This window comes from Lagopus leucura, unplaced genomic scaffold (genome assembly GCF_019238085.1).
Source record: "Lagopus leucura isolate 7727_CA_CO unplaced genomic scaffold, USGS_WTPT01 Super-Scaffold_650, whole genome shotgun sequence".
Lineage (NCBI taxonomy): Eukaryota > Metazoa > Chordata > Aves > Galliformes > Phasianidae > Lagopus > Lagopus leucura.
The window spans coordinates 1,635,380-1,652,492 of NW_024962253.1; the positions used below are offsets into that span (position 1 = coordinate 1,635,380).

At 45.0% G+C, this 17,113-nt stretch overlaps 1 protein-coding gene across 1 annotated transcript; it reads left to right on the forward strand.

Annotated features, from left to right (window-relative positions):
- The first annotated feature begins 248 nt into the window (after window positions 1-248).
- On the forward strand, window positions 249-13,270 carry AQP3 (aquaporin 3 (Gill blood group)). The gene is made up of 6 exons (XM_042862420.1): window positions 249-450; window positions 8,951-9,077; window positions 9,262-9,399; window positions 10,189-10,307; window positions 10,711-10,928; window positions 11,607-13,270. The coding sequence occupies exons 1-6, from the start codon at window positions 343-345 to the stop codon at window positions 11,773-11,775; spliced, it is 879 nt and encodes a 292-aa protein (XP_042718354.1). The 5' UTR covers window positions 249-342; the 3' UTR covers window positions 11,776-13,270.
- Window positions 13,271-17,113: the final 3,843 nt, after the last annotated feature.

Here is a 17,113-nt window from a genome sequence, read left to right on the forward strand (position 1 = left end):
GTTAAAGCTGAGGAGAGGCAGTCACAGCCTCATGCAATTGGTGGGATTTGTGTTTGGGTGGATATCTCTGCCACGTTTAATTCCTCCTTCTGAAAGTCTCTTGCTCACCTACATGGGCAATAAGGACAAAGAAGAAAACAGCCCAGCCCAACTCATGCTGAAAAGGAGGAGGAAAAAAGTGTTTTGAATGGTGTGGAAGGGGTGTGGTCACTGGGTGGGGGTGTGTCAGGCACCGCAAAACTTACTTATAAGCAAGAGCTGCTCTGCTGGAGAAGAAACCTTGCTGAGGCTTTGTCAGCTACTGCTGGTCCCTGACACCACTGGGAGGACACATCTGCTGCGATGGGGAGGCAAAAGGACGTGCTTGCTACCATCGAGGAGCACCTGAGGATCCGAAATAAGTTGGTGCGGCAAGCGCTGGCTGAGTGCCTGGGGACGCTGATCCTGGTGGTGAGTCTGTGCTGGGGCGTGGGGACATCGTCCTGGTGCAGGGACTGTGCTGCTCCTGGCACTGTGCTGCTGCTGGGAATTGCAGGTGAATGAGCCCAGCTCCCGTGCAACCTGCCTGTTGGCATAGCCGTTATCCATACAGGATAACCTTGTGCTGTAGGGTGAGCGTTAGGGCTGCTGGCAAGGAGTGGGCTCTGCAGAGCTCAGCAGGTGTTGCAGAGCTGTAGTGTGTCTGTGTGTTCACAAAGCACAGAGAGCAGACTCAGCACTGGAGCAAGTGTTTTGCTAGAGATCATGCAAAACTTCCTTCCCCACTCTGCCTTGGGGTATTGTCTTGGCACTGAAATAGTTTAAGTGTTATCATCCAGGCAGTGAAAACCTCACTTTGTTTTCTTTGTGCATCCTGTGAAGAAGAAACAGGCAGAATTTAAGCTGTTCCAGCAAAATTTTTTACTGCCTGCTGCAGGTCCCCAAGGGTCTTATCAGCAGGGCTGCATGCCACCAGGACAGCCTGTGCTGGCAGCTGATCCCGCCTGCGTGAAAGTGCAAGGCTGTCACTCCCACTACAAAACACATCATTTGTAAATGATGACTGCAACAAAACTCTGCTGCCCTGTACTCAGCTGTACTGCTGGATTTCCAAAGGGACAGGATATAGGGGTAGATATCTTTGACGCTGAAGCCTGATCTGAGCAGGTAGGACAGCAGTGAAGGATAGGGATCACACAGTAGTGCAGCAACACTGCGGTGGGGGTATCTCATTTTGGGTGTCCAAAAATGCAGGACTATGCAATGCCCAATGATTTGGTGGTAGCACAGCCAAAGTGTGCAGGTGAAACTTCATCTGAAGTGGTGTAAACCCATGTGGCAGAGTGACTGTGGGTTTATGCCCTCTGTAACTGGTTGTCTGAGGAGAGCACTGATGGACTGAGGGACTGAGGGGCAGAGGAAGGCTGATGAAGCCACATGTGCTCCTGGGGGTCTGACACACTGTCTTGTGCTTTACTTATGGGGAAGAGGGGACTACTGAGTCTTGCACAGGGGGAAAAACATGACAATAAAATGCTACCACTCCTAAAAGAAAGCAGCTGTGCACAGTGCAGTGGCCTCATTTCCAGAATGACCCAGCTCTGATGATTTTCAGGATGTGTTCTGTTGGTTTCCTAGGGAAGAGTTACTTGGGATAAAGGCGATAAGAAGCTGATGGGAATGCAACCAGCAGAAGGTCTCTGCAGTGAGTCTCAGGATAGATGCAAGGTAGTGCTTGGGGGAAAGATAATGTCTCCTGCTAGCCAGGTTAGTTCTGTTAGTTCTACTGGAGAAATGAGGCACATCTTCAGCTGTGCAAGCTTTCAGAAGGGCTTGTGGTTAAAAAATAAATTATTCTCTCTGCTGACACAATTTTCCCCTATAGTCTCACTGCTTTGAGGCGGAGAGGAATCAGGGTGTGCTCAGAGCCCCAGGAAAGGTTTGGTCCCACTGCTTATCCAGACTCCAAAATGAGAGTGGGCACCATTAGCTTCAGGGAGCATCACACTTGCTCTGTTTTCATGTTTGTGTGCAAAAGCAGTTTCATCACCTTGTCCAGGACTCCCTGAGCTGGTGCCTGGGAACAAAGAAAATGCTGCTTTTATTGGTGCTCTCAACTCTGTCCCAGAGTGATCCAGGATCTCTTCAGCTCCTATGCAGTGGGACCTCTGTGCTGTATGGAAGCAGATGCAGAGGGAGAACTGGGAAGTCCCACGCATGTCGAACCCTGCCTGGCTGTTAGCATGGAATACAGAGAGGGAAGTTCGTTCCTTGCAGCTGTCCCAGTCTGTTCTTCTGCTAGTAAGGAGCTACATACTTTATTAAAAATTAAAATAAATATAGTACATATATATATAATTGCTCCCTATCACCCATATTCCTCTGTATCTGTTTTATTTCATCAATTGCCCTGAAAGCAGAAGCAAAAGCCTTGAAGTTGTCTTTTTCCTTATCAGAAGACCTTGATAGTGGATTAAGCCAGATAATCCCAGGATAGAGATCCTGATCCTGCCTGGAGGGAAAATGGACATTCCTATCCTGCAGAAGTCCCAACAGGCTGACCTGAGAATGAAAGCGTTCACTTGCAGCTGAGCCCAGCAAGCACCTCTTGTGGGCTTCAGAAAATGGAATCTATGAAGCTGCTTTTGTGGGATATGGTGTTGGCTGCATATGAATTTCTTTAGAACTAGGCAATATTGGGGATGGATTTAAGGCTTGGTATCATTCACACCAAAGTCAACTTCCTGAGTCCAATGTTTAAGGTTTGCAGCTTATTTAAGATTGCACTGTGTAATGTAGAACTTGTCCCGCTGTGGATATTGGAATGGCTTCAGCTTCTTCCCTCCTCCCCTTCAATTGCATAATGGCAGCTCTCTAAAGCTCTTCTACAGCAAAGCCATTTCAGAACCCCACAGTTCTTACCTGCTGGTAAGAGTTATAAAGGCAGCAGAGTGTTGCCTAAGAGAAAATACTGCCTTTTTGTTTAAGGTAAGAAAAATAATCCAACTAAGCAGCCAAACCTTGAAGAGCACAAAGGAGTTGCAGTTGAGTTGCTCTTGCTATGTGCCTTGCACAACAGAGCTACACTCTGTTGCTTGCGACCCTCCTGTTACAAGAGTTTAGCGCTTCTTCTGTTTCCTTTGATAGTGAAGATGGCAGTCCCCTTCCTCTCCCCCCAACATACACTTTCAGACATGTTAGGTTTGAACTTTCTATCCATGTCAGAAGCACCTCTTGCTGGAAATAGTTAAGCAATGCAAACACTGAAGGCATTTTCCGACTCACTTGCTGTTTGTGTTATTGCTGTAGCAACTCACTAAAGCGAGATTTCCAGCAGCAGGTCTCCATGCTTTCCTTAAAGGCTTGGACTGTTTGTCTTTGTCTGCTGGCTGCAAATACCAAAGCTGTCCCTGTTCAGTTTTAACGTTTGCAGAAGTAATTTGCTATTGTAACTGATTTCCAAGTCAGACTATGATTCACTGCTGCTGAGGCACAAGGAAGGAACAAAACAATTCCTAATTGCTTCTCAGCCAGGCTGTCCTGCCTTTGCGGCCAGGTGGGAACTCTTTAGAATCTGAGTGTGCTGCTAACCACAGAAGCCAACACAGTAAGGTGGCTGGGATGATCAAGGCAAGGGGAACCTCATCTAACTGCTGACACTGCTGCTGCTTTCCACCACCTCTTCCACCAGAAGAGCTCAGAGCTGTTTGTTAACCACCCAAACTATAGCCTTGTTGCTCCAGTGCAGGAGCAGGGAGATTTCTCCTTCGCACAGAGATGAAAGCTCAGGCACTACAACTTGCCCTGATGGGACACAGCTTTCTCCAGCAATGCCCAACACTGTGAGTGAAGCCCAGGTCTTTCCAAGAGATAAGGCTTCCTTATCTGATGGACATCAGGGATATCAGAACGTGTTCTTGCTTCAGTACACATGAGGACGGAACAAACTAAATAACATCTCCCCGCCAATGCCCAACTACTCTGCTGTAGGTTGCTCAGCTTTTTTTTTTTTTTCTTCACTGAGCTCTTTGAAGTGTTGTTGTAGCCCACAGTGTACATATGATGTAGCTTCCCTCAGCCCCTCTTATCTCCCCACTCCTGCTGCCTCACTTGGCTCCAAGACAGCTCTCGGTGCAGAGGGAGCTGTAACATTACAGACCATCTGAGCCTGGCTTTTGTTCCTACCGAGACTGGCTGGTAGGTGGAGCTGGTAGGTCCAGCAAGGCTGTGGAATATGATATTTCTCTCCTGTTTAGCAACCTCTAACTCACGACCCACCTATTTGTTCAAGAGGTGCTGCAGAAAGGCATAAATGTTTCTCCTTGCACTGCCCCTGTGGCTTTTGGAGGTCCCCTGGATGCACGGGCTTTGAGGCTGAGGAAGGCCCATGCACACTGGGCTCCTCTCAGGGTTCCTTCCCCTGGATTATCCCCAGGATCTGATTGCCCTTATGTCACCTTTGCTGTCCACCGGAGGGCAGCAGGGGCTGAGCCGCTCTTCCCATGCACTTGTTTGCTTGTTTTTTGCAGGCTGAAGGGTAAAGTTGCAACTCAGGTAATAATAGTCCTTCTGGGCTATGCCAACCAAGTTTTCCTGTCTTGATTTGGATCAGTTGGTCTGAAATCCAAGAACAAATCCATTCAGGCCTTTTGTGTTTGTTGAAGGTGTGAAAGAGCACCAACAAGGGAAAGAGGGCAGGAGAGGGAGGGAACCTGGCTGCTGTGCTGTCTTCTGCCTGAGTTCATGAACAGAACTGTTTTGGTCAGGATTTGTCCGTGAACCCAGTAACCCTTAGTTCTTCATTAGCTCTTTCACCATGTTTGTGTCCTTCAAGGCCCCCTCCTAAGAGCTGTGACTAACTCCAGGGCTTCTCTGCCAGGGAAGCTGTGGGTGGAAAAGCCACATGGCCTATCTCAACCACAACCTGGACGCAGGGAGGTTGAGTTTTTCTGAGTATGAAGTTACACCCAGCAACATGCTTCTGGCTATCTCCTCCCTTTTTCGACCCCTGGAGTCTTCCAGCCCCTTCATCCCTGAACCAGTTCAACTCACTGATCCTGCAGAACATGGTATGTTCCTATTGATTTTCTGCAGTCTATCAAGTTGGATCAGCTCAGGAGGAAAGAGGAGATGAGAAGCTTTCCTGTTGGCCATGAGAACCATTAGATCTGCTTGAGACAGTAAGATGAAATTAGGGAGCTGTTTTCCATTAACGTGGTTAATGGTGCATCGACCTCAACTCCTGGAAGAATAGCTTTTATATGTCTGAGTAATGGCTTGTTGCAATCATTTTATTAGTACTTAAAAAACACTTGTCTAATGGGTCATGGGGATAAAACAGCTGACGGCTGCATGCTGCCTTGTGAGGGACTCACCTGAGTTTTTGCTGGTTGAGATGTTTTTCTGGTAATGTAAAAACTATGTGTTGGCAGCAGATTATTAAAACCAAGAATGAAGGATCATATTTCCTTGGGTGTGCACCACTCATATCCATTGCATGAGCTTAGGTCCATGGATTTAAATTGAACAAATGCTGCTGTATTTTATATAATCTTCCTTGCCTTGCAACTCAAGCTAGATGCTCCTGAACACTGTAAGTAGTGGAAAACGAAGACTTAAGAAAATAGAATGGTCAGGGTATCCTGTCTTGTATGGCCTGAGAGAAGAAATTGGAGGGAAAGCTAACAAAGAGTGGAATTGGAAATGGCGCGATCGTAAGTTTTATGTCACTTATGTCACTTATGTGGTCATTTACCACAACCAAACAATAGGCACCTGGCAGCGCAAAGATTTGGAAAAGTGGATCATGCCAAAATCTGTCACAGAGGATGGTGAACTTTGAACTGTGTCCCCATGAGCAGCATGGTAGATCACAGTGACACGTGGCGTGCTTCAGGTATGTCATCCAGGCTCTAACATATCTGTCACTGCTGTCTTTTTAGGGGTCTTGAAAGATAAAGGAGAGTGTTACTGAGTTGATGGGATTTGTTCTGCCTAAATGTAGACAGGAAAGTTCAGAGTTGGCTGACCTGAGTGCTGACTACATCAGTGGGGAAAATGAGACCCTAAATCAAGCCACTTGTCTTGATTTAGATACCCATGTTGGGAGGCTGGGCTCCATTCCATAAGCTGCCATTTCTCCTCACTGCATGTGAAGGTCATCCAAGATGACTGTATCAGTCATAAAACAAAATGACTAAAGGTGCAAAATAAATCTCGCTGCAGGCTATCATATATTTTACGCTTATCTGATGATAGTAACTGTAGATTTTGCATCTGCATAAGCAAGGATTGGAACTGTATCCCTCTGGACAACAGAACCACCTGGTACATGTATCAAAGCTGCCCCTACACCTAGCATATGCAATTGTTTTGTTGGCTGCCACTCAGTGCTGCCGCTTATATCACATGCTCTCATGTAAAACTGTTTGTCACAAGAGCAGGGTTGAGCATGATTTGGATGTCATGTATGGGAATGCTTAAAGGACTCCATTGGTGCGGGATGGAATTGCACATAAGCATATCAAACCTCAAATTTGTCCCTAAATATTACCTTACTTTTTTATTTTAATCTACTTAGGGTCATTTTTTTTCTATTGTTGTGCTGAATTAAGCCAAACAAGAACTTAGGGCATATCTGATAAGTAATTGTAATGTTCCTGTGGAGTGGCTCCAGGGTGTTTTTGCATGGCTCATAGACTCTCTTCTGAGAAAAAGCTGGGGAGCTCTTGCTAGGTGTAGGATGGCAGAGAGGAGAATGGAGAATAGCCTCTTGGGAAACACCAGAGCTGGAATTCCTCCAGTTTGACAAAAGACCTTTGTGAATAAGTGTGGTCACAGATAGTGGAATGGAGAACTTGTGGTTTCTGTGACCAAAAGTTATGTGTGTCTGATGAACCAACCACCATCCACCTGCAGAACTGCGAGTTCCTTCAGAGTGAATAACACAGATTCCATCATCAATGGGAATAAGCTTGATCTAGTGGGTAGCAACCTTACCCACAGCAAGAGACTGGAAGTATGTGATCTTTAAGGTCCCTTCCAACCCAAGCCTTTCTGTGATTGTATTACTACAGTTTACAGTAAACTGAGGCCAACCCTACCAAACTCAGCTGCCTTCTGCAGCTTTTTCTGGGCTCACCTCCTGGTCAAACTGATATGCTTCATGGCTGTAGAGAGACAAACACCGTAGCCAAGTACTCTGTCCAAAACTCTGCCTAATGTGTGCTGAGACTCCTCTGCGAAGGAACAGATGTCACCCTGGTCATTAGCAAGTTTTTCGTTGCTCACTTGTAGCTATGCTTTCCTCATGGTTTGGACAAAGCTGGTAACGATAGCTCTGTTTGTTGAACAACAACTAATCTTTTCTGCCCTCGCACATGTGTGTCCTCTGCTGTGGTTTTCCAAGTGAGAGTCTTGGTATGAGGACAAGGAATGGGCTGCTATGTACCCAGTAGAAAGCAGTATTGGATATCACTTTGCTAACTAACGAGTTCTACAGGTTTCTTTGTTCTTCCAACAGAGGGTCCTGTGCCAAGAGGTACCTGAGTACAGAGTGTCCACCTCATGAGTCAGCCTGCAGCCTACTTGGCCACTCCTTTTCCAGCAGATTAAGTGCAGTGTTTTCTTAGTAATTCATCAGTCACTGAGGGGATGAACTAGCTGTGTTTTGGCTTTGCCCTTCAACTGTATTGTGTGTTGCTCAACAGGTATGTCCAGCATTGGCAGAAGAGGTGAAGAGATCCACTCCTGCCTACCTGATGCCTATTTGGTGGTTTATCCCCTAACAGCAGATACTGCCTTTGTGGCAGTTGAGTAATCTTGGAGTAATGGAATTTGCAGAAGCAGAACATCTTGATAGGTGGACAGACACAGGCACAAGTTCTAGGCACTAGCCTTGAGGATCTTGAGCAAGATGTTATCCCTGTCCTAGTTTAAGGATGCTCTCTGTATCTAGTGATGAGATAATCCCTGGTATACACTGAGAATCTGTTCAGGTTAAGCCAGTGGAAGATAAAAGCATACAGAAGATAAGGACTAGGGCTCCTTAAAATATATGGTGGGTAGTGGAGGGACATGGCTAGGCAGGAGGCATCCATCTGGATGAGTGATGAACCGAACAGCCAGGGGAAACTGGTCTGGGTTGATAGGGGTGAGCATAGGAAGTATGGCTTTTGGATGTGATTGGGAAAGGAAGAATTGCCCACTGAGAGCTAACGTCTTTCAGAACGAGCACATACTTCCTTTAGCAATTAGGCAACACTACTTATCACCCAACAAAAATAGGTTGTTACCCAGAGTGCTTGATGCTTGTTGGTGTTGCAGTGACAGAACAGTTTTGTTGCCCTGATCTCTTCCTACATGATGTTGCCATAGGAAGGAACTCATTGTGTTGAGGTGGTGTGGGCTGTGCTCAAATTGCCCATGGCAGGGAGCAAACCTTGGGGATGAGACAAGCATAGGTATCTCAGCTCAGGAAGGCAACCTCAATCCCTCAGCCATGGCTTGAAAGGAATGTCCCTGAATGCCAATGTGAACAATAGCCTTCTTCAGCCATGTCTTCATATCCACGCAGTAGCAAAACTGTGCCCTGCCAATCTATGTGCTACTGTGTCAGACAATTATTAGCCCTTTTTAACAGCAAGGAGTTTAGGTCCCTTATCTGAGCAATGATCCTTCTCGTCTACCTTTAGCCACCATACATTTGGATGTTTGACAAAGTTGTCCAGTCTCCTGGAGATGTGAAGTGTGAGCTGATGTATCTTTAACTTTCTTTTGGTCATGGATTCAGTTTACCAGCCAGGAGGCAGGCTTTCCTTGTGACTTTTCTGCAGCTGAATGCTGAAGCTTCGAGTTATGAGTATGCTGCAACGGTCCATGCAGGTGTAAGCAGAGCAGTCAAGAGTGTCGGTCAGCAGCTGGCCCTGGTGTAAATCACAGAGGGTAATTTCAGTCTGTTCTTGTCTTTCAGCTCTTCGGCTGTGGCTCTGTTGCGCAGATCGTGCTCAGCAGAGGGACCCATGGAGGTTTCCTGACTGTCAATCTCGCCTTTGGCTTTGCTGTGATGCTTGGCATTTTGATCGCAGGCCAGGTGTCAGGTATGTTGTGTCCCTGGGTGTGGGCTGGATTTCACTTGTGAGAACTTGTGATACTTGTGTAGGCCTACATGGCTGCACTTTCCCTATGTGGCACTTCTCCCATGTGGAGACTATTGTGCCATGGCTCATCTCTTGCGCTCAAGTTCTGTCCATAAAAGTGCATAAACCTTCTGTCTTTCTGCAGGTGGACACCTGAACCCAGCTGTCACTTTTGCCATGTGCTTCTTGGCCCGAGAGCCCTGGATCAAGCTACCAGTTTATGCCCTGGCCCAGACACTTGGAGCTTTCCTAGGAGCTGGCATAGTCTTTGGGCTCTACCATGGTAGGTGCAGAAAGCATGATGTGCATGGGTCTTTCCTGTCTAGATTACAGCATATCTCCCAGAAGTGTTGATGAAACAATAGCAATGATAGAAACTTTACATCTGTGCATTTCTCCAGAGTCATTTTATCTTCATGTTTTTTGTGTAATAAATAAAGACTTCACTTGGATTTTTTTCTGCATAGTCTAAATACTACTGTGAGACAGACTTCTAGCAACTTTGGCAGCCCTTGTCAGGCTGATTCTACATCTTGAAAAATAACCTGGAAATCCAGTTACTCATGAGTGTATTCCTCTTTTCACTGTGCTCCTTATTACAGCAGGAGATAAGAACTGATCACTCTGTTCTGATCAGGAAAATGTTTAATACTGCTAACTCCAGACAAAGCAGTGCTGCTGTAATTCTGTAGCTTAAACAAACAAAGTAATCAGCACTTAGCAATGTTCAGGATATAATGAAAGCTAAAGCTAGTTGGTGTTCCTGATGGAATGGCATGAGGAGAGTGTCAATGGGTATGAAGATACAACTCCTCTGTAATAACGAGTTTACTGCAGTATGGAATCATAAAAAATCCCGAGTTGGAAGGGAGACAGAAGAATCACTGAGTCCATCTCCTGGCCCAACACAGGACGACTCAAATTTAGTCTGAGAGCATTGTTCAGATTGCTCTGAACAAAATCTGAGATTTTGACTTCTGTTGCACCACAGGCATTTAGGCACCTTGTAGGGGGAATTAGAATTCAGATTAGTATTTACTGGCTCTGACTGGTGCTTTTTCTCCACCTCCAGATGCCATCTGGGCTTTTGGCTCCAACCACCTGTATGTAACAGGAGATAATGCCACAGCTGGTATCTTTGCCACCTACCCATCTCAGCATCTGAATGTTGTGAATGGATTCTTTGATCAGGTAAGGAGGAGCTTGGAGGGTGCCAGAACTTCAAGAGAGAGATTTTGGGTTTGTTCTGGCCCTCTCATTTAGTCAGAGAATGCATTGCAGCTTGGAAGCATGTTCTGGAAGATGTCTTCAGCTGATTTGGCTGCTTACACAGTTACTGATAGCTCTTCTGTGTGCAGGGAAGAGGTGTGGGCACAAAGGAACCTATCAGCTGCTAGGAGGAGCGTGTTCCATCATCCCTTTCCCAACTGGGCACTCAGTCTAATTCTGTATGACAGTGCCATGAGATGTTTTTATTGTAGCTTTTCCACTTTAGAAAATGAGTCCTAAAACCATGGAACTTCAGAAGAGTTAAGTAACTTGGTTAAAAGATCAATCTGGATTAAATTCTTCTTTCTGATTTTTCCTTTTACAGTTCATTGGCACTGCTTCCCTGATTGTTTGTGTCTTGGCTATCGTGGATCCTTACAACAATCCTGTTCCCACGGGGCTGGAAGCTTTCACAGTTGGCTTTGTCGTGCTTGTTATTGGAACTTCCATGGGCTTCAACTCTGGCTATGCTGTCAACCCTGCCAGAGACTTTGGGCCTCGTCTCTTCACAGCCATTGCTGGCTGGGGTACTGAAGTGTTCTGGTAAGAGCTTGCCAATGAAAACTCTGTGCATCAAGGGGGAAAAAAGTTACAGATTCAAGTAGGTGGTACCTGTGGTGCCAGAGAGAATCTTAGCACCCTTATGGTGTCTTTGGAATGTGTAAACCTCTTTACAAGACACAGTTTGCTCTGTTTTGATTTCTTAAAAAATCATAGAGCTACAACAGTTTCCAGCAAATTAATGAACTTGGGGAGGAAATCTCAGAGATGAGAAGCTCAGGTGCACCTTGAACATGATCTTATCCACTTTTTTTTTAATGGAAGGAAGTGCAGGTCCTTTGTTATATTTTGTTGAATCTGGAGAAAACTCAGAACTATATGTAGTAGAGGCTATGTGCTATAAAGGAGTACTTTCCTGCAGGCAGTAGGAGGGAAGTGAAAGTGCCTAGCTCAGACAGTGATGGTTTCTCTAATTTCTTGGTGGAGAGAGAGTTCTAGAAGTCCTGGAAACAGCTGCTCTGAAGTGCTTGTCCCCAGAACTTGCAGCAAGAGGCAACAACTGCCTTGGATGTTGCTGTGGACATAGGGTTGCTGTTGTCTTGCATGTCAATGGGGATGTTTGCAAATAATCAGATTTTGCATTATTCCAGGCTGAAACAGAAGTATCCTAATGCTTAAGCTGCAATTCTTAACCATGTGCATTTCCCTTTTGTTTTCCAGGACTGGTAAGCAGTGGTGGTGGGTTCCAATTGTTGCTCCTTTCCTTGGGGCCATTGCTGGAGTGATAGTGTACCAGCTGATGATTGGATGTCATGATGAGCCTTCTCCACCTGCTTCTGAGCAGGAGACAGTCAAGTTGGCCAACGTGAAGCACAAGGAAAGGGTCTGAGGAAGCTGCCATTCAGATGTGGCAGACGTTCATTACTCAGGACTGCAGCTGGTGAAGAGGAGGGAGGAGTTAAGAAGAGCTTCAACAAGAACAGGAAGAGTTTTTTTTCCTGTCTTGAGTTATTCTAGCCTTTGATTTTTTTAATTTTTTTTTTTTTTTTTTTTTAATATCCGTGATGCACTCACTTTAGATAGTTTCCTATGTGCCTTTTCCTTCCATGCAGTATCATATAATCTTCCCATACTTCTCGAAGGGGGTTGAGAGTTTTAGGAGACAGGAGAGAGGTGAGCATTGCTATCCAACCACTCCAGCATGAGCCTCATGAATCAGGAATCAGGGGCTCTATTGGGCTGCTTTGCTGTCTTGGCCTTTGAGCTTGGCAAACTGCTTCCCTCTGAACATGTGCCCCATCTGCAGAGTGGGGACCATGCAAAACATAAATTGTTTTTCTAGTGTGGAACTGAAATTCTGATATCCTGGGAAAAATTTGCCTGCAGTTCTATGATGGATCAAGTTCATGTTTGGTGTTGCTCCATAGTCAGTGACTTGACACCAGGAATGGACTTATCTACAATATTTTAATTGGCTAAAATGTTCATTTCTCTGATGAGCTCACAGAAGATTGTATCAATTCACTGATCCATGAGCAGAGAGTCAGAGCAGGTAGTGAGAATGCATTGGATTTTAATATAATACTAAGACAAAATGTTTACAAGCCACTGCACCCTGGTGTTCTAATCACAGTTTTCAATCTTGCCAACTCATGGAAGATAAAACATAGGAAATCCTTGTTTCAATCGGGGGATAACCTGGAAAGAAAGCTTGGCTCCCTGTAGCAGCCCTTCTTATTAATCAGCTTTGTATATAAATTGCAAGCAGCTAATAGCCAAGTTCCACTGAAAGCATGGTGTTGCTAAAGTTGTGTGTGTTCATGTAAGTTTCACAGTAGTATTTTTTTTAATAGAGATATATAAATGCACTCCTTAAAAAGCTATTACTACAAAACAAGATGGGGATCATTTAATTTAAAGATGTGTGGGAACTGCCTATTCTCTGACAGCTTTGAGATAACTGTTGGGTTTGCCCAAGATGGCCTTAGATTTTGGCACAGTGTGATTGGAGCATTTAGTTTTTTACCTTGCAGAATTGTGGGGGCATCCCTGGCACTCAGGACTCTTCTACCACATCTTTTCTGGTGAGGGTTTGGCTCCTATGGCACCTCTGGCTCCTATAGCACTGGTGTGTCAGAGGATGGCTGGCTCTCCCAGTGCTATACAGAGTGTTTGAAACAAGCAGTATCAGTTGTGAAAGAATTTGTAGGTCCCATGCCTCTGCATTAGAGAAACTCTTTTGAAGGCAGTTTCTTTAATGAGTGAATTCTTTGAAATATGTAACTTTGTACACATTTCCAGTCACTAAAACGATGTATTCTTTTTTTTTTTTTTTTTTTTTTTTTTTTGCCTTTTTAAGAAATAAAATGTTAATACCCACATTGTAAGATGTCAGCAGTGCCTGTTTTATTTTTAAGCTCTGGACAGTAAACTTTGCCATGGAAAGGAAGTTGTCAGGAACAAAAGCTTCCTCAAACCCCTTTCCTCTCTGCAGCCTGCATTAGCAAAAGCGAATTAACCCTTCAGGCAGTGTATCCATATGCACTGCTGGTGCTGTATTCCTTTCACTTTGAGGGTAGGTAGGAGAAGATGTAGTGCCTGAGCTAATTACTTCCTTGCACAATGTAGAGAACATAAGTAATGCAGACCTGAGCCCACTGCTCAAAGAACTGCACAGTCCTTCCTGCCTATGTGCTCTGTAAATGCAGGTGTTGTTCCTGATTTATGTCCTGCTGTGTTTTTCCTCTGTCAGCTGTACAGACTTGAAAAAAGTCTATAGCTTCCCACATAGTGCCATCTAAACAGTTCAGTGAGGTTGGATTAATGTGATTTCTTTCAATTCACCAACTAGAAATCAAGTGATTTTTAGCAAGAAATCTGTTTGTTCAGTATGCTCTGTCCTTGTCCCATTTCTGCTGCTTTGTTCCATTTCTGTCTTGAAAATTAATCCCTCAAAATCTGTTTAAAAGCCTTGTGTACTGTTGCAGTCAATTCACGTAGCTGCACTTTTCCTTTTTCTCTGTCCTTTTCTCACTCTTCCACCACTTCAGTTAAAATTCTTACTACAAACATGATGACTGTGGACTCCAGAATTGCTGTTTTTCTTTCAGTATGTACTCTGTACCGTTTCCTCCTGCTTCTATCTGAGCCTTTTTCTATAACTTTGCCTTATTTTTGCTTCAGCGTTCTATTTTGGAATCCTTATTAAAACTGTAGCAAAATACCAACCTCTTTCAGGTCAAGTCTTGACTAACTTTTGTCTTAGCCATGTTCCCACTGCGTAGGTCTTCTCTCTGGGGATCTGTTGGAGTGCCAAGTGCAGCTGAGCAGACCCTCAGTCCAAGCTGAGTGGATGGGAGCTAAGTAGTTTTATGTCCCTTTCCAAAAAGGAAAAAGGTTTTTCCAAAAAGGTCTTGCCCGTATTATCCACGCATGGGGCAACTCTTTGCTAACCCTGTGAAGAAAGCACTGCATGGGGTAGTTTTCAGGAACTGCTGTTTGAGTGTGGGGAAGAAAAAACAAGGTTAATTGCAGTCAGCAGCATCCTTGGCAGTAGGCTCCCTTAAGTTGCTGCAAATTGTGATTGTTTGTTTTCAGTTTAGTTGCCTAATGTTTAATTTTTGTCCTTTTTCTAATTTTTCCCTTTCCTGTGCCTAAACTTCAAAACAACAAATCATCGTTTTCTCAATACTGTGCCTTTGCAGTTCTTGGAGAATTTAAGACTCATCTGGCCAAATAACGACTGCTAGGTTTTAGGTCAGAAGAATTCCAACCATCAGGCTATTGAAATATACTTAGTATGTAGGAAGAAATAAATCTACAATTCAAACTATTCATGCTTGACAGGGAGAGTAATTAGTCACTAGAACAAAGATGCTGTGGAATGTCTATTGTGTGAGGGTTTCAAATTAAGATTGGCTGTCTTGCAAAAAGGTGTCTCACTTAAACAGCAAGCCCTTCTCCAAGAGCAAGTCCCTCTGGAGGAAATTCCCAGACATCTATATTACAGAAGGTCAAGTAGACAGGAAAGGTCCCCTCTGGCTTTAAAACCTATTTATAAGGAATAGTGGCCAGGAGTTCAATTCCTCTTGTCAGCTGAGTCTGAGTTCTTTGCTGCAGGTGCTGTAGTGGGGACAGGAGTAAAGCACTGACTCCTCCTGTGCTGCTTTTCTATCCCAAAGTGAGTTTCAGCTCTCATCTGCCAGCAGTGAGTACTGGGAATTCAGGAGCTGGCTGGCACGTGGCTGATCTGGTGGCACTGACCCAGGGCAGGTTTCCACTTAGGATCAAAAAGAATCAGCATGGACACTTCAGCTGCTTGCTCTCTTCCCTTTTCCCCACCACCTTCCCCTTGGTTCATGTCATCCTCTTCCATCCAAAAGAGATACCTGGTAACTCTATGAGAAAGTGGGACTGAGACAAGGTCACCGTGTGGGAGAATACCTGAAACTGTTTCAAGGCTGCTATCTCAAGACAGGCCAACGGAGAGGAGAAATTGAGGCTCTATTGTTGGACATCACTGGCAAGGACGAGGCGTCATTGGCAAGGACTGTCTTCTCTATGTCCTTGGCAGTTCTGCATGCTCATGTCATGCTTGGACTTCCATGAGCCCCAGGTTTCTGCCTTCATCATGTACCTCAAGGTAGAAAGCAGCCTTAGCGCACTTGCCCGGTTCTAGCACAAACTGGTTCTGGTGTGTCCAGGGTTTCTGAGCTTGTGGGCATCATTGTGAGAATCATTGAATCATTAAGGCTGGAAATGACCACAAAGATCATCTAGTCCGACTGTCAACCCACCACCACCACGTAGGAGCCTCTGTAGGCTTGTAGTTGCCTTCGATGTGTGTTTCATTAAGCCACCTTTTCATTAATTGTTTACTGTGGGGTACAATAAAAATCCTTCCTGGCAGCACAAATTCCATTCTGAGCAGGAAGTTCCTCTTCACTTTGCCCCATTCAGCTCCAGTTCAGGAGCAACAACTCCCATGAAGGGTTTCTCTGGATGCAGTGTGTACGTGAGGGAGAATGAAGGAGTTCAAGGCAAATGATGCAACCCAGCTGCTGTCGTGTGGCTTCTCACTGCTGCAATTCAGCTGAAGAAATGAGCACTGCCATCTCACTCCAGGGGGTTGGAGAACAATTATGCAGCCAGATGAGTTTATCAAAATGAAAATATTTTCGTGTGTAGCCATATAATGGCAATTAAAAAGCCACACTGGAAAGGAAATGTCAATAGCAGAAAGATGGGAAAGACACACAGAGAGAAACTCAATCGTTTTAAAGGGCAGTGGTTTTGTTTAAGAAGTAGCTGATACCTCCTGACAGCAAAGTTTTGCAGCACGTGTAATGTATTTAACCTTATTGAGTGAGAGTGCAGAAATGTATTTAAAATCCAGTATAAAAGCACAAGGGGAGAAACAGTGCTGCACACACCTCAGGAATGGGATTTGGATCCCAAATCCATCAATAAATAATTGAATCTTTACAGTTGGAAAAGACCTCTAAGATCTAGTCCAACTATCTGCCCATCTCCATTATGCCCACTAACCATGTCCCTCAGTGTGACATCTCCATATTTCTTGAAAACTCCAAGGACAGTGACTCTGCAACTCCAACCTTCACAGGCTTTGCTTCCTGGAGACTTTCGAGGACCGACTGGACCACACTCTGAGCAGCTGGCTGAGCTGTAGATGGCCTTTAAATGTCCCTTCTAACTCTGAGGATTCTGTGACTCTATGATATGCTTGTGTTGCTCTGCCAGTGCATGTGGCTCGAATCCCAGGGACCAAGTAGGAAACTCAGCTCTCTCTGCTGATCAGTGTGAAGGATGCCTGTTCCTCTGGGGCATGGCCAATGGGCATCATTTATCTACTGTCCTACTGGCTGAGGCTAAGTGACATTGACAGTGAAGAACAGTTTTCCTTCAGAGCCACACTGGGGAACAGATTGGCTCAGCTCATTTCTGCAGCACATTTCTTTGTCCAGAAAGAGCATGGGGATCAGCAGAGGACATAGGAAGAGTCTTGAAGCCTTCACATGATCTGCAGCTTTTTAGTTTGGGTGAGATCTCTCCAGCAGACACCTTTTACTTAATCTTGATATAGTTGCTCTTCAATGTCTGTCTGAGAGCAGATCTGAAGAGAAATGCCTATTAGCATGGCACCTCCCCAGCAGAACCTGTCCAGTTGGGGCTGACCCAAGCTCTGTCAATGGAGGTGAATGGAAGAA